The 15,648-nt window shown below is 37.7% G+C and overlaps 2 protein-coding genes across 8 annotated transcripts in view; one reads left to right on the top strand and one right to left on the bottom strand.

Moving 5' to 3' along the window:
- The window catches only part of LOC119505570 (RNA exonuclease 1 homolog), a 41,468-nt gene extending 28,604 nt beyond the window's left edge, over nucleotides 1-12,864 (top strand). For 2 of the 5 annotated variants that reach the window (XM_037798408.1, XM_037798405.1), the window contains 3 exons: nucleotides 5,555-5,670; nucleotides 7,754-7,892; nucleotides 10,315-11,405. In XM_037798408.1, the coding sequence (XP_037654336.1) occupies nucleotides 5,555-5,670; nucleotides 7,754-7,892; nucleotides 10,315-10,539 (480 nt within the window). In that variant the 3' untranslated portion in view covers nucleotides 10,540-11,405. Of the gene's footprint in view, nucleotides 1-5,554; nucleotides 5,671-7,753; nucleotides 7,893-9,436; nucleotides 9,567-10,314; nucleotides 11,406-11,758 lie in introns of those variants that run through there. The other 3 variants (XR_005210761.1, XM_037798406.1, XM_037798407.1) reach the window with 3 other exon arrangements.
- An 820-nt stretch (nucleotides 12,865-13,684) lies between these two features.
- The window catches only part of TEK (TEK receptor tyrosine kinase), a 136,698-nt gene continuing 134,734 nt past the window's right edge, over nucleotides 13,685-15,648 (bottom strand). For all 3 annotated transcript variants that reach the window (XM_037798400.1, XM_037798398.1, XM_037798399.1), the window contains exon 23: nucleotides 13,685-14,723. In XM_037798400.1, coding sequence (XP_037654328.1) covers nucleotides 14,649-14,723 — 75 coding nt within the window. In that variant the 3' untranslated portion in view covers nucleotides 13,685-14,648. The remainder of the gene's footprint in view (nucleotides 14,724-15,648) is intronic.

Here is a 15,648-nt window from a genome sequence, read left to right as displayed (position 1 = left end):
AATATTGTACCCCTTCTTTTGGCAGTAGCTTGCATGGAATATTTTTTCCATCCTTGCACTTTTATTTTCTTTGTGTTTCTTGGTTTAAGATGAGTCTCTTTTAAGCAACATATTGATGGTTCATATTTTTTAATCCATTCTGCCAATCTAAATCTTTAGTCAGGGAGTTTAATCCATTCACATTCAGTGTTATTACTGTGAAGGCAGTTCTTGAATCAAACATCATATCATTTGGTTTTTATTTGTCAGATGTATTCTTTCCTCTCTTTTTCCTTTAAGGTACCCTTATTAAAGCTCTTCAGTTCTGTGCCCTTCTCCAGACCTCTCCCTCCTTTCTTTTTTGCTCAGTCAGTAGACCTCTCTTTAGTATTTCTTGTAGAGCAGGTCTCTTGCCGGGAAATTCTCTCAGCATTTGTTTGTCTGTGAAAATTTTAAGCTCTCCCTCAAATTTGAAGGAGAGCTTTGCTGGATAAAGAATTTTTGGCTGGATGTTTTTCTCTTTCAGGATTTTAAATATGTCATACCACTGCCTTCTCACCTCTATGGTGGCTGCTGAGTAGTCACTACTTAGCCTTATGTTGTTTCCCTTGTATGTGGTGAATTGCTTCTTTCTTGCTGCTTTGAGAACTTTCTCCTTATCTTCAACATTTGATAATCTGATCTGCATATGTCTGAGAGTGGGTTTATTTGGATTTATTCTATTCAAATTTCATTGGTCATCTATGATTTCTTTATTTATGTCATTTAGAAGGGTTGGGAAGTTTTCCCCACCAATTTCTTTGAATACTCTTCCTAGCCCTTTACTCTCTGTTCCCCTTCTGGAATGCTGATGTGTTTATATTTGTGTACTTCATGTTGTCCATTGTTTCCCTGAGATCTACTTCAAAATTTTCCATTTTTTTCACCATTTTTTCTTTTGTGCTTTCACTTTCCATCACCCTATCTTTGAATTTGCTAATTCTTTCCTCTACCTCTTCAAATGTGGTCTTATGTGTCTCAAGAATCTTTTAATTTGATCAACAGAATCTTTGATTTCCATAAGATCCTCTATTTTTTCATTACTCTTGCAGATTCTTCTTTATGTTCCTTTAGAGTCTTCTTCATATCCTTTATATCGTGAGCCATGATATTGATGTTGGTGAGTACTTCTTTGACTAATTGCTCCAAATTCTGTGTTTCCTCTGACTTTTTAACTTGGGCATTTGTGTTATCCATATCTTCTGGTTTCTTCATCTACTTTATAAGTTTCTATTGTTTTTGGTCTCTTGGCATTTGCTTATCTTGATAGGGTTCTTTTAGGATATGTAGGCTTATTTAAACACCTATAATTTGACAGAGCTACAGCTTGGTGGAGTGCACTTTTGCTGAGACATCAGCAGGTGGTGCTCCTGACACACCTCTTACCCTCCAGCCATTTCTCCCCAACTTCGTTTATACACTAAGTGGGGGTCCAAGCCACGTGGAAGTCCTATCAGTGCCCCAATTTTCCATGTGCAGTGGGGACTACCAGTCCTGTTGGTGGGGGGTGTGCTTTATGCAGTTTGGCAGGGAGACCACTTCATGACACAGTGATCCCAGTCTTTCACTGGATTGCAGGTGATGTACCCTGGGGCTGCAGAACTGCAAATCTCCCCTTCCAGTTCAGATGCCCCACAGTTCCTCTCTGCAGGGCACCCATGGGTCCCTGGGATTGGGGAAGGGTTCCTGGCACTTCCATGTAGCACCCTTGCCTCTAGGCTGTGCACATCATGGGCTCCTGTGGAGGAAGGGTGGATGCCATCACAAGCCCACCAAATCGTGAATTTCCTTAAGGAGGTGTTTGGCTGCAGCTCTGTTCTGAAGTGTTCCCTAGCCAGCTCCAAAGATGGCTGCATGAGGCATGGAGAGCTACCCCTTCCACTCTCCTCTGCCAGCTGCAATGGTGTGTCCGTGGCATGGGGGTTCTTGGCCACGGGTCCACTTGTCTATGGCTCAGCTTCCCACTCTCTGGTAGCTTCCTAGCAGCTTTCAGAGCAAACTCACCTGCTCATCTGTGGCACGGCTTGGCTCCCTGCTCCCCTGTGGCTTCCCAGCAGCTTTCCAGGGTGAACTCATCCGCTTGTCTGTGGTGTGGCTTGGCTTCCTGCTTCCCACTCCCTGGCAGTTTTATGGGCCAGACACTCACTTGCTTGTCTGCCTGTTGATATTTCTTTTCTTTCTTCAATTTGGCCTTTGCAGGGTCTTTATCCAGTCTATGTCCTCCTCTAGAGTTTCAAACAATTCAGAATTATCCTTTATTTTGTTGAATTTCTGGAGAAAAGTTTTCAGTAGCTGTTTACATCACCATTTTCATGATGTCACTCCTCTCCCTCATTTTTGAAAGACAGTTTTGCCAGATATAGAATTCTTGGTTGGCAGTTTTTCTCTTTCCATGTCTTAAATATATCATACCACTGCCTTCTCGCCTCTTTGTTTCTTGTGGAGAAATCTGTACATAGTCTTATCCAGCTTCCCTTGTATGTGATGGATCACTTTTCTCTTGCTGCTTTTAGAATTCTGTCTCTTTTGACATTGGACAGTCTGAGCAGTAAGTGTCTTGAAGTATGTCTGTTGGGACCTATTCTGTTTGGGGTACACTGCACATCTTGGATCTGTAATTTTATGTCTTTCATAAGATTTGGGAAATTTTCAGTGATTATTTCTTCTTTTATTCTTTCTGCCCCTTTTCCTTTCTCTTCTCCTTCTGGGACACCCTTAACATATATATTCATGTGTTTCATGTTGTCATTCAGTTCCCTAAGACCCTGTTCATATTTTTCCATTCTTTTCTCTATCTGTTTCTTAATATGTAGGCTTTCAGATGTCCTGTCTTCTAGTTCACTTACCATTTCTTCTCCCTCTTCAAATCTGGTGTTGTAAGTGTCCATTGTGTTTTTCATCTCTTCTTTTGTGCTTTAATTCCCATAAATTCTGCCATTTGTTTTTTCATACTTTTGAGTTCCTCCCTATATTTGCCCAATGTCTTCTTCATATCCTTCATCTCTTTTGCCATATCTTCCCTCAGCTCATTGATTTGACTTTTTAATTGATTTAGGAGGTCAGTTTGATTACTAATTAGTTGTTTCAATTTCTGTATCTCAGTTGCAGTGTTAGTTTTTTCCTTTGGCTGGTCCATATTTTTGTGTTTCCTAGTATGGCTTGTTATCTTTAGCTGTCTTGGCATCTGATTTTCTTGAATAATTTATTCTAGAGCTCATTGTCACTCTTTTACCTAGGGTTTTCTTGTTAGTTGGCTTTGTTCTCTGTTCTTTGGCATTCAGTTCAACTTATTCTAGATCTCTAGTGTAGCTTCTGTTTAGCTGATCAGAGTTTTTCACCTCTTTTTTTTTTTTTGGTTCTTACTCTGCCTCTGTGTACCTTTTTGTGAGAGCATCTCCTCAGCTGCGATCAGCCCCAATCAAGTTTTCTTAGTTCAGACAGGCCCAGGTCTCAGGAGGGAGAATATGGAGTTTCCCTTAGAATTTGAATATGCGGGTTGTCAGATCCTCCTGTGAAGCTTCTAGACTCTGTGCTTTTCCTAACCTCTCCAGCAGTGGCATTATCAACCCAAAGCTCCCCACCAGTGTAAAGAGGCGTCACAGGTGCCTTTAATTCTCTGCAGACCTTGTCCCTGTTGGGGGCATGGCTGACTCAAGCTGATTTGTTTTCCAGCTCCTAGGCACTGAGTTCTCTGAAGGATGGCCATCACTTGAACTGGGCCCTGCCCTTTCACTTTCTTGGGGAAGTTATGCCCTTTAGGGAATTGTCTCCCCTACTAGACTCATTGCTTTGTCTCTCAGAGCTATCTTAGCTCCATTCTTGCCTGGTCCAACGGTCAATTTCAAATATTTGATGCTTTCTGTAATGAGCTACTTACAATAGTTATTTCAGAAAAAAGAAAAAGAAAAAGGCCTTTTCCCAGCCCTCAAGTTTTGTCAGCCCCAGTATAGACTATTTAAAGATAAGCCCTTTAGAATAACCTGAATAGTTGCCCTGAGACAACTTTAATTCTGCCCTTGCAGGGGTGCCAGCTCTGATGGGCTATTGAAATGCAAAAAAATAAAGAGTCTGAGAGCAAGAGAAGAGGGGAGAAAAAAAAACAAAAACAGTAAAACTGGCTTTTCAGAACTGGACCGCAGCTTCCTGGGTTTGCATATGGAAGTTGGTACCCATTTCTATGTGTCCCTTTCTGTTGGAGCCCAGCCGTTCTCCAGTATTGTGAACACCCCCAACTCCAAAACTATCTGTCTTTTTCCTTCCTGTTTTTGCTAGTTCTGCCTCCTCTCCACTGGGTTGATTGTCCTAGATTCTCTCATGCCTGGTCTCAGCTTGTCTGTGCTTGGAGCTTTTATTCAGCAGTCTGAGTTTGTTAATCAGTTCTGCATTTGGGGCCAGTTAGGCCCCCTCCTTGCTCCCAACACAGATTGTTTCTTTTTCCCTCAGGGAACTGGCTCCAATACAGTCTGCCATGCCTGGGGGGTGAGGGGTGCCATCCCCCTTGCCAGGAAGACTTACAGGTTTTGCTGTGATGTCAGCCATTCCACCCATTCCAGATGATTGTATGATGCGTGACTGATCACAGGCTTCCCTGACATGGCTGTTCCACACATTTCCTGGCTATCTACCAGCTGCCCCAGAGGAATAACTAAATCCCATACCTCACCACTCCACCATTTTGCCACACCCCTCTCACAAGCATATCTTTTACACCATCGCATCTGTACAATATGGGATTAATAATAATTCCAAAGTTGGTGTGGGAATCGGGTACACTAATATAAGTGAAAATGCTTTGTAATTGTCAAATACCATGCAATAGTGCAAATAGTAGTTTTAAGGACAAAGTATAAAATTACATTTTATTCCATGTCATATATTTGGGAAGTAGAGTTTGTGGGATTTGTTTCTTTAATTATAATAAACATAGAAGGACAGTGTTCAGTTTTCAAGCTTACATCTTTAACTGGAGAAATGTATGCTGCTTCTGGCTTAGGAGTCAAATATCATTGTCATGTTATCCTCTGTGATGCCATATTTATGTAGCTATGATAGGGATTTTCTTTCATTCATTCAGCAAGGTCTGCAACTGCGACTTGTCACATGAGGCTATTTAAATTTAAGTTAATTAAAGTTCAATTTTTAAAAATTCAGTTCTTTAGTCACACTAGCCTCATTTCAAATGTTCAATAGCTACACGTTGGTAATGGCTACCATATTGGGCAACTCAGAAATAGAACATCTCATTATAGAACATTCTGTTGGATAGTGCTGTCTCTAATGAAAATAATTGTAAGGGCTAAGCCAAGAAAATGGAATTAATTAATTTTATTGACAGAAATGCTTCTGACACTAAGAAAAAATTAAAGCCTAGATTATCTTTAATATATTTTCCAATTCACTGATAGTTTTAAGCAAGGTTGGATGATGTGATTAAATTGTGTATTCTAGTCAGAACAATTTCTCTAAGACACTCCAGACATTAGAAGAAAAAATATTTAATATAAAATGTAAATTTAACAATTTTTCCCCCTTACAGTGCTATACAGCCAAAGGCTTAGAACTTATTCAAGTGACAGTGGTTGATCCCAGCCTCCAGGTGGTCTATGATACATTTGTGAAACCAGATGAAGAAGTCATTGACTATAACACTAGGTATGCATTTTATTAAGGGGATTGTTTTTGAAACTGCAGAACATTCAACACAAAATTTATGTGAACTCTTAGTCACTTTTATTGGTGTCAGCTTTAAAACATGAGTTATACTACTTTTAATTCATTAATTCATTCAAAAACATTCTTTTTTATCGAGCAGCTACTATATGTATGCAGACACTGCTGGGACCTTTTATTACAACCACAAATAAGGGACAAAGCCTAAGCCCTCATAGTGCTCACATGTTGGGCTGGTGGGTGGGAAGCTGGAGACACAGGCCAAAAAGTCTAATTCTTTTCTCAGTCATTCAGCAGGTCCTTCTCTATATACCATACTTATCATTCCCATTAGGTCAGAAAGTCTGTTATCTTGTAGGCATGACCCCGAATATTCATAACTTTGGTATAGCATGCGGAATAACTATATTGAGTGCAGATTCAATTTTATTAATCATTATTATTAAAGTATGACATGTTTATGAACCAAACTCAGTGCTAAACTGAGATAATATATTACAAATATGCTTTTAATTTTTAAAAATTTCATATGAAACATCCAATGATATCTTTGATTAATTTTTAATTGGGTTCCCTAAAGGTGTATGAGCTACATAACATGGTGTGTGTGTATGTATATGAATGTATGTATATACTCATATACTTTAAAATCTATATATACAATGGTACAAGGGGAGATGCTCAACTTTTTCCAGAGTGGAAATTTAGAAGTGATTATTACTGGTGTGAATGCATTTGTTGTACAATTTTCTTTGAATAACAGACTCTCCAAAGGCACTTAAAATGTGGCTTGTTTACATGTATATGTAAATAATTTTAGAACACATTAAGCAAGGTGGTCACATAAATTAACATTGTTTTGATGATAAAGTTTGAGAATAATTATAGGCAACTCTGTTAGCAAGCATTTTTCTAACCTAAACTCCTTAACAGTTCAGTTAAAAAAAAGTGATTGTATGTATTTAAGACTGAATCAAGTAGTTGTTATTAGAAAATGAATATTATATACTAATCTCTCTTGATCTCATTTGATTTTTTCCCCAACACATTTTGGTCATATCCTAATAGCCACATATATTCTACTTTTATTGGTTCTTATTTTTTCATGGGTTTATTTGAGAATTCCCCTAATTCCTTTTTGGAACAGGTCAGATATACAAAAGGATATATTTGATAATTACTGATTTTCATAATGGCAAAATGATAGCTGAGAGACTAGCATTGTGATGAAAGAAACTTTGAATCTTAATAAAAAAAATCTTCATATGCATTCAATGTATTGCATTCTTTTAAAAAAAGTAATGAATAAATGAATCCATGTACTCATCTATGATAATTTCTTCTTAATCCAAATACTTGATTAACCATATATGACATTCTCTGATAAGTGGGATGGTGACGCAGGTGTCTTTTTGTTTCTTACAGAAAACAGCAATATCACCATGTATTTAAGTTGAAAATACTTTTGCAGTATTTTTCTCTATTGCTTTTCTCTTAAATTTCAGTGAAGCATAACATGTTCCTGAACATTTAGTCAGTAGACAATTTCCTGCATGCTTTTTATTAGGCCCTTATAAACCAGTGAAATTTGCAATTACTACTAGTTTAAAGATAAGAAGGCAGACCGGAAGGTTATGTAACTTCCTAAAAGTTGTATCAAGTAAATGGCTGAGTCATAGCATAGTTCAAACCCATGTCATTTAGACTCTGCCGAGAACCCCATCTGCCTTTCCATGCTACCACATTTAATCTTTAGGCTTACTTTAACGGGAGATAGACCACTTAGATGGATTGTATTTGATAAAACTCAGATATGCAAAGATTAGAGTTTAGCATGAACTCTATGATTTCCCCAGCCTTGCATGATTGATCCAAATTACAAATTTTACTAGATTACCACTGTAACCTAGTAAAAGTGTAGTTGAAAGTCATGTAAATGAGATCTCTGTCTTTTTCAGCCATGTTTGTCATATTGGGTTAATAATGTGTTCTACCTATAACTGATGGAATCCTCTGAGTTACCTTGTTTATTTACTTATACGCTTTATGTGTCTTACTGGGTTAGGTTTTCTGGTGTGGTGGAAGATGACTTGAAGAACACTAAAACATCAATCCGTGACGTGCAAGCCATCTTGTTGAATATGTTTAGTGCTGACAGTGTACTAATTGGACATAGTTTTGAGCATAGTCTGCATGCTCTTAAGGTAAAGAATTACAGGCTCATATTTTTATGAATCTGTATCTGTTAAGATAGTAGTCATTATTATTGTGTTATTGATAACTTGATTTGCCCTGTTAACCAAGAAGACAAGAATTGTCATCTGTGCTGTTGAAATAGTCTGTCAAACATCAGAACCAGTCTAAAACAGCCAAAATCATTTGACTAATCAAGGGCAGAAAGAATGCTTACTCAACATTTATGATAAGACCAAAATAATTGTTTTGACAGACTTTCTTTAGTATTAAAATGGGCAAGGCTAAGTTTATCTAACAAGTTATTTCATTCACATACTTGGAGACTTTTTTACATTAAATCAGGTAAGTTTATAGGTAGAAATTCTGGTATCAATTGTCACATTCATATTTTGGCATGGCAGATTTGAAAATCACTCATTAATATATTCCAGGTTAAAAGAGTCTTTTCTTTGTGTTCTAGAATAGGGATCAGCAAACTATAGCCCGTGGACTGGCATCTGTTTTGGTAAATATTGTTATTGGAACACAGCCACACCCATTCATTTACATAGTTTTTATGGCTGCTCTCACACTACAGTAGCATTTTGAGTGGTTTTGATAGAGACCATATGGCCTGCAAACTGAAAATATTTATGATAGGGCACTTTTAGAAAAAGTTTGCTAAATCCATTAGAACCTTGTCTTCTACATATGCACTGTGCTATATGGTAGGCACTAGCTTCAAAGTGGCTGTTGAGAACTTGAAATGTGACAAATGTGAATGAGGAAATTTTAATTTTAATTAATTTTAATATAAGTAGTCACACATGACTCATAGCTACAGCACAGTTCTAGAACTTTGGGGACTTTTATTGAATATTTGTCTCAGCTACTCCTGGAACTTACCTTCATGCATAGAGGCTCTATTTCTTCTTTAGTGCAAGAGTACAAAGCCATTTAATTTCATAGGTGAATTTCAGCCTTTTTTCCTTTTAGGTACAATCCAAAGTTTAGGATATTTGCTTCACACAGCAGGGGTGTCTCTGTGTGTGAGAGAAAAGACTTGAGCGTGCTTCCTTCCAGACCCTACCAAACTGTGGGGAAAGAGAGTTGGGGACATAATAAGTTTTCCAGAAGAAAGTGCTTCACAGGCATGTTCTTCTCTCACCTCAGAGACATCATATCCCAAACCAAACCTTTTGTCATGACTTTCCTGTCTCTGACTTTTCAGGAACCATCTGAGTGCCATCTCCCAGACCATACAATTTCAAACCGTCACTTTTATTTATTCCTTGTAATCACTGTTTCTCACTTCCATGTGTTTCTCACGCACGGATTTTCCTATTTTTCTCCATTTCTGCCTCTACCCTCTTTTAGTGTCACCTTCTCAGGGAAGATGCCCCTTGTCCCCCAAGCTGATTTTAGCTGCTTGCACTCTTCACTCTCTCCCACTAATCTGAAAATCCCTGAGGGTAGGGACATTGTGGCCCCAGTTCCTGGGACACGGTCAGCACCAGTCAGTGTCTGCTGAGTGGGCACCCCACACCCCATTTCTTCTTCTCTCCTGCCCAAGGGCCTGCAGCAGCTTCAGGTTCTTTCTTCTCCCATTGGGCTTCCTGCTCAGCACCCTGCAGACAAGAACTGGTGCCTTGCGACTGACATGGTAAATGAGAATTTAAAGTGCCTACGTCTGACATGGTGAGGTAGGCACCAAACATTTAATGTTGATTTCTCATTTCTCAATCAATCTTTAAATTATTCTTTTCCTGAGACTAATCTTAAAATGTTCCCTTCAAAATACAGATCTCCTGCTGAAGAATCCACATTGGTACCTCACATTCTAGCTTCTCATTTATCTGTCCCCTCCTCTACATATCAATTGTACTGTATTTGCCACTTCACCAAACTTCAGTAAAAATTTATTCAGCTTCTTCCATGTGTAAACAAAGGAGATTTGGAACTAGATAGGACTGAGCCCTTGTCCGTGGCCCCTCTCCAGAGGCAGTACATTGCTGAAATGCAATGTGACCTGCTAAATTGGGGTGTGCCCCTCAGCTGAGTCACAAGGCTGGATGTACCTGACTCTCTGACAACCCCAGGTCACAGGTGGACACTCTCTGCACTGGTGGTGTGGCATGGTGGAGAGGCGTGGACTCCCAAGTCAGATAGCTTAGATTTGATTTCCTTCTAGTCTGCTAATTTAACTGAGGTGAAGCCTTAGTTTCCTTGGCTGTAAAATAAGGGCAGTAAAAATACCTGCCTTGTTAGGGTCTCTGCAGTTATAACAGGAGAATTCATGAGAAGTTCTTGGACAGCATCTGATGCTTGGTAACTGCTCTGTGTTAGTTGTTCTTGTAGCATAGTTAATGTCACTGCTCTCAGTATCCTTATTCTTTGCTGGGAGTGTTTGTCTCAAGGGCTTCCAATGGATTTTTCTCTTGTGTTTGACAGTTAATTCACAGTTCAGTTGTGGACACGGCAGTTATGTTTCCTCATCGGCTAGGCTTGCCTCACAAGAGATCCTTTAAAAGCCTGGTAGCTGACTACCTGCGGAGAATCATTCAGGACGGTGGTAAGAGCCCATTTGCTCGTGATTCCTGTCGGGATTCTCAGTCAGATGTGACTGAACAGAGCATAAGGACCACATACAGTCTGCTATCTGAAATGCTTTTTTGATGAGATGCTGGCTTCTCCTCTTAGATTACACATCTGCTTGTGTAAAAAGCATTATATGCCCATTGCCTGGTATTGTCCTGAATGCACCACATGCATCAAAACCTCAATTATACAGTCAACAGTTTTCAGGTGATTGTTTGGCAAGTTGCCCAGTCTTTGAATTCATGTATAAAATTTTTCTTAGTGTGGTGATCTAAAGAAGCTGTACCCTTCTTTTCTTGTATAGAACTCATTAAATCAAATGAGGTTCTAAAATTGATTGGGTCCAAGTTATTTCACACACACACACACACACACACTCTCTCTCTCTCTATATATATATATATAGAGAGAGTGTGTGTGTGTATAATATAGTGTGTATGTGTGTTTTGTATTAGAAGAGGCATAACTCAAACGCAGTAAATTCATTATGAATGCACTTAATTTATGCCAGACTGGTATATCTAGATCTTGAAATTTTTTCTATCTTTGTTTTTTCTTGATGAACTGTACATAATACTAAACTAGCTTATCAAGTGCAACAAGTATAGCCACCAATTACCATTAGTGGCATCGCCATATACACAACTTGACATTGTACCTGGTATGATGGTTACTCAGGGACATTTAGATAAACCCATATAGGTCCCTCCTATGCACAAGATAGTAGAGACAGTTAATTTACAGTGTGTTGAAATTATGTTTTAATGCTATTTGTTTCTAGAGATACTTAAGATATGGTCTACTCCTCTGATCATGTCATGCTGTGGTGCACTAATACTGTTCTTGCAGAGAGTCTTTGATTTACATCTGCTTTGTTAAAATTATTCATCTCTCAGAAAAAATACCCATAAAATTCCATTTTAAAATTTATGAAAACAGTCTTGAATCATGGGCATCACTTTTACTTGACAACAACAAAAAATTGCCTATTTAAGATAAAATCTTCCAAAAGTTAACATGTAATAATACCATGTTATCTTCAGAGTAAGACACAAGTTAAAAAAATGAAAATATTTTACCATTTTAGAAGTGTTGCCATTTGATTTTTCTCATCTTATCTTAAATATCATTTTATTATTTTCACCAGAAGGATAGATTTTATATTTTGGATAAATTTTGCCTGCTTTTTAAAACCATATAACCTTGTATCTGTCATTATTTTGTTCAGAGAGGTGTACTTTTTCTAGCATTCCATATAAAGTCTAATGCATTATTTTATATTCTGTACTATTTGGAGGTCACAATTCTAGTGAAAATGCAACAGCTTGCATGGAACTGGTCCTCTGGAAAGTAAAAGAAGACTTGAAAGGAAAGAAATAATCACTTTGCCCAAGAACATCTTAAATTACCACTTCAGTGACTGACCCTCTGGTTTCCACTGCTGGCTATAGAGTTTGGTCTATGAAGGTAGGGAGGTTTTTGGCACTTTCCAAAAGAAAAGGACTAAAATACTATTGATGCTTATTTTTTTACGTATGTTAAAAATTAAAATCTCACAGTGATTTATAAAGTGGGAGCTTGGGGGAAATTAAGCTGGCTTGAAATTTTTACTCATCTTCCTAAATGGTGTGGTTCACTGTGTGAATAATAGTGGAAGATGGTTTAGAGTTGGAGTGAAGGGTCCATGACTTTCCCAAAAGTAATTTCTTAGACTACCTCCATTTCTTTTTCTTTCTAAACACTTGAAACCATCACCTAAACTGCTTGGAATTAAAAAAAGAAACCCTGATAAAATTGTCACAGTTTATCTTAGCTCTCCTATACAGAGATAGAAATGGAGATTTTTCGTCACAGAATATCTGGAAGTGAATGTAGAATTTTCGGTGCACTCTGTTGACATAAAGGTGTTGGTCATTTGGCTATCGTGTAATGTGTTTTATTCTAAATAGATGTACTGTTACTTGTTTATAAACTTATATCAACAACTCAGTAATACCTTTAAAAAGGCAGTGATATATTTAATGGTCTTCTAAATACAGTAAATTGTAATCTATATTCCCAATACATGAATTGCCTAATCCCTTTAAGGGGTTAGTTCCTCTTAATTGCTTTTTGATAATGTGTAAACTGGCCTATGTAAACTATATGACTTGATTCAATTCGTCTATTTACCTTTTGGAAAAGTTCATGAATCTTCAATATCAATGCTGTTAATGTGCCACAAGGTTTCTTTGCCAGTGGTGTAGGTGAGTCACAAGGTAATGAATAGGATGGCCTCTGTGGCAGAAGTGAATTGATTGCCTTCTGACAGTTGGCTGTGATGATATACCCTCAATAAATACACCTCAAGTTTGCTGCCTTGGTGTTTTGAACTTAATTAAATCTCAGTCATCACTCAGTACCTTTTTCTTGCCACTGCAAGTACTTCTTAGCCATCTCTTTTTGTCACATACTTGATGTGAGATAAACTTATACTGGTGTAAATTTATAATTTAAACAGAGTATAATCAAGAAGGATAAACTAGAATAGAAAAACCGTTACTGCGCATTCCAAAGCCATACGCAGAATTTGAGGGCATTATTTGCCTTTTCAGACCACCTTGCTCTTGTTCGACTCCGTGTTTATGCAAACCAAGAGCTGACAGAGCATGATACTCGGGTAAAAGGCAAAGGAACTATTTTATGTATTTGTACCTATTTTCAGTGGCTCATCATTTGAGTTTCCATGTAGTTGATCAAACAAATGTTATGCCAGCAGCCTTGCCTTTGCTCTCTCCTTGAATATGCTGTTGTGAATAAGAAATGTCTAGGATAAGGTTTTGTGGTCATCATCTGTGGATAAATACGGTTGTTTAAATAGCAGGAATACAGAACTTTGTGCAGTATGCGAAACCACTGCTTTACATTGTAACACAGTTAAAAGGGATTCCAATTCTAGGCCTTCAGTTTACGTGGGAACCTTACACCAGAGAGTGACCTTTTCTGACAGTTTGCTGCCTTAATGCAAGAAAATGGACTAGACTCTAGAACACTTCTAGGAGATCTTTCCAGTCTTGTGAGCTTGAGATATCATCTCTGGTGGAGTATCTTCACCAACAGCTTTACATGCCTGTTACTGAAGAATTAGGAGTTGACAATTTAAGTCAGTTTTTTTTTTTTAAAAAAAAAAGCATAATAAAAAAGACATTTAGGAACACCTCTGAGACACAAACCTGGACCAAAATGTGGTAGGCAAGACATTTATTCACTTACTATATCATCTCAGTGCAAATGGCCTATAGGATAAATGGAAAATTCATAACGGATCAACATTAAAACTTTACAATGTGCAATACATGTAGGGATGGTAATTTGCTATGATGAAAGTCACAATGTCTCCCAAATATAACTCCAGGTTTCCTATTTTTATTATTTCTTAAAATACATAAATCAGTGTTACCAGAGAAACTACAACTAAATCCCAGTGATTTACTATTATTCTTATTTACACTTTTCTAAGGGTTTTTAGGCCTGTAAGAAATGATTTTATGTCTGGTTTTAGATATTTGCATTCTGGACTGATATTTGGGCTCTGAAAACACATGTCAAAGTTGTCATATGAGCAAATGAAAGCAGCCTAACTTCAACAGATAAGAGAAAATTTGGAGATAGGAATCTCTTTCACATCACTTGGATTTTTCAGTCTCTTAACTGTTAACTGATGGCTTGCTAGAATTCTTAAAATTCCTTCACTTTTCTCACCCTTCGAACTTTGGGTCTTTGTAATGTTCATTAACAATATTTTACTTCTACACAGAAAGACATTTCAAAGCATTCAATATAAAAGTAAATATCAAAAATATATAGGACAATAATGAGTTATGCATTACAGTAATTGTACTTTCACACCCTCCTAACGAAGTCCACATTTTTAGAAAAATATATTATTGCATATGAAACCACAAACAGGCATTCTGATTTCAGTACATTCTTACTCAAAACAGTATGTACAGTCCTATTAGAGTAAGAGTGTACTATAGATCCACACACTGGGGTATCGTGGGGTAGGTCCCAGACACACAGCAATATATATACACGTCTATATCACATCTCCTAGGCAGAGGCTTGCTTGTTTTCTTGGCATGTATCAAGGGTCTCTCGTGTCAGTGAAGGGGAAACAGATAGACCGTCGATGAAGATGGTCTGTTCTAGGCTGCTTCTTCAGCAGAGCAGTCGATTCCTGCATAGGTGAACTTCTCATAAAGCGTGGTATTCACGTAGGTCTGAAAGGGCAAGAGTGGTTCAGAGATACAGACTGCCTCAGGGCAGGGGCATTTAGAATAAGTTATTAGGATTGTTCTGTTCTTAATCTGTTATACTTGACTCTTTCTTCTTGAAATGCATCCTGTGGCTTCTGGAAATAAAATTTCATACCCTCCCTTTCCTGAGTTTCTGGCTGCATTCGCATTCTCTCTCTCTCTTTTTTCCTGAAGCCACAGGGATTATATTATTAAATTACATGCATTTCCAAATATAATTTGTATGACTGCCATTTTCTTTTTGACTTTATCAAAAAATTTAAAAAAAAATTTCAAACGAAACAAAACAAAGGAATAAGAAAAACATCTTAAAATGACTACATTGCTTCAAATAAGTTCCTACCATACCCCAAGAAAATTAACAACATTAACATTCCTGAGTATTCCCATATCATTAAGATTACCCTCAATATCTTATCTGTTCTTATTAGATTGTCGTTCCCCCTTCACTAGTTGCTATCTATCTCTAGGTCCCCTATTCTACAATATAAGACACTTATTTTACCTTGTTCACAGAATTCACATTAGTGGTAACATAGAACATCTTTTTGTGCCTGCCTTATTTTGCTCAGCATTGGTCTTCAAGGTTCATCCATGTTGTCATATGTTTCATGACCTCATTCCTTCTTACTACCGCATAGTATTCCGTTGTGTGTCTAAACCACATTTTGTTTATCCACTCATCTGTTGAAGGACATTTGGACTGTTTCCATCTCTTGGCAATTGTGAACAGTGCTGCTATGAACACTGGTGTGCAAATATCTGTTTGTGTCACTGCTTTCAGATCTTCTGGGTATATACCAAGAAGTGAAATTGCTGGATCGTAGGGTAGCTCAATATCTAGTTTTCTAAGGAACCACCAGACTGTCCTCCAGAGTGGCTGTACCAT

This window comes from Choloepus didactylus, chromosome 10 (assembly GCF_015220235.1).
Source record: "Choloepus didactylus isolate mChoDid1 chromosome 10, mChoDid1.pri, whole genome shotgun sequence".
Taxonomy (NCBI): Eukaryota; Metazoa; Chordata; class Mammalia; order Pilosa; family Megalonychidae; genus Choloepus; species Choloepus didactylus.
This window is presented reverse-complemented; position numbering and strand designations above follow the sequence as displayed.